General features: G+C 58.9%; 1 protein-coding gene across 1 annotated transcript; it reads right to left on the reverse strand.

Annotated features, from left to right (window-relative positions):
* Positions 1–174: 174 nt before the first annotated feature.
* On the reverse strand, positions 175–812 carry LOC104539903 (nascent polypeptide-associated complex subunit alpha; the record flags this gene model as incomplete). Its single annotated transcript, XM_010183575.1, has 3 exons — positions 175–196; positions 312–434; positions 684–812. Coding segments are annotated over 3 exons (267 nt in total), but the record flags the coding sequence as incomplete, so codon positions are not given.
* Positions 813–898: the final 86 nt, after the last annotated feature.

Genomic DNA, 898 nt, shown 5'->3' on the forward strand with positions numbered 1-898 from the left:
GATGGCAGCTTGGGGGTTTTTGGCGAAAGTGAAAGCGAAAGGGAAGATGGTGGTTGTTGTTTTTTGTTGTTGTTTTTATTCACGAACGTTAAGCCACGACTTTTATTCCTCGATAGAAATAAGTACAAATTTTCAACGGAGTTGCGTTTGCGACTCTTCTCTGAAGCGCCGAAGCTGGCAGCTACATCGTCAACTCCTGTGGGGAGAGAAAAGGGGGCGTCAGGAGCTCTCCAAAAACCCACGGAGGGAGCCGGTACCGGAGCCGCCGAGCCGGAGGACACGGCCCCGGCGGCGTCGTGCCCAGCGCTCACCATGATGGCGTTGACGATGTCGTTGCTGTTGTTCTTGAGGGCTCGGACGGCCTTCGCTCGGGACACGTTGGCCTGGGACATCACCAGCTCGATGTCTTTCACCTCCACGCCGGTTTCGTCCACCTAGAGGAGACACAGAGCCCGGGGTCGCACTCAGCCCCACGCAGGGTGTGCTCCCCAGTTCTAAACGGAGCTTTCTGGATTTGGAGACACCCCCCAGGACCAAACCCTTGAGGGGAAGGGCCCTGCGCTCTCCCCTCGCCCTCAGAGCAGTGAGGGCAGTAACTCCACGGGTTTGCCAGACCCTGGACGCGTCGCAGCCCTGCTGTGGGGAAGCACCGAGCCCCACGCAGAGGCTGAGGGAGGCGTTACCTCCTCTTCCTCGCTCTCCTCCTGCACCGTGGGGGTCTGTGTGTTCTCCTGGATGTTTGAAACGGCCTCTCCTTGCACTTTGAACTTCTCGGCGGCTGCCAACTGGGCCTGCTGGGACAGGTCCTCGATCTGGAGGAGGGAAGATCACAGATCACAGAGCGTGAGGGGTCAGAATCACAGAACATCAGGAGTTGGGAGGGCCCTGGAAAGCTCCC

The sequence above is a fragment of the Mesitornis unicolor genome, unplaced genomic scaffold (genome assembly GCF_000695765.1).
Source record: "Mesitornis unicolor isolate BGI_N332 unplaced genomic scaffold, ASM69576v1 scaffold45650, whole genome shotgun sequence".
Taxonomy (NCBI): Eukaryota; Metazoa; Chordata; class Aves; order Mesitornithiformes; family Mesitornithidae; genus Mesitornis; species Mesitornis unicolor.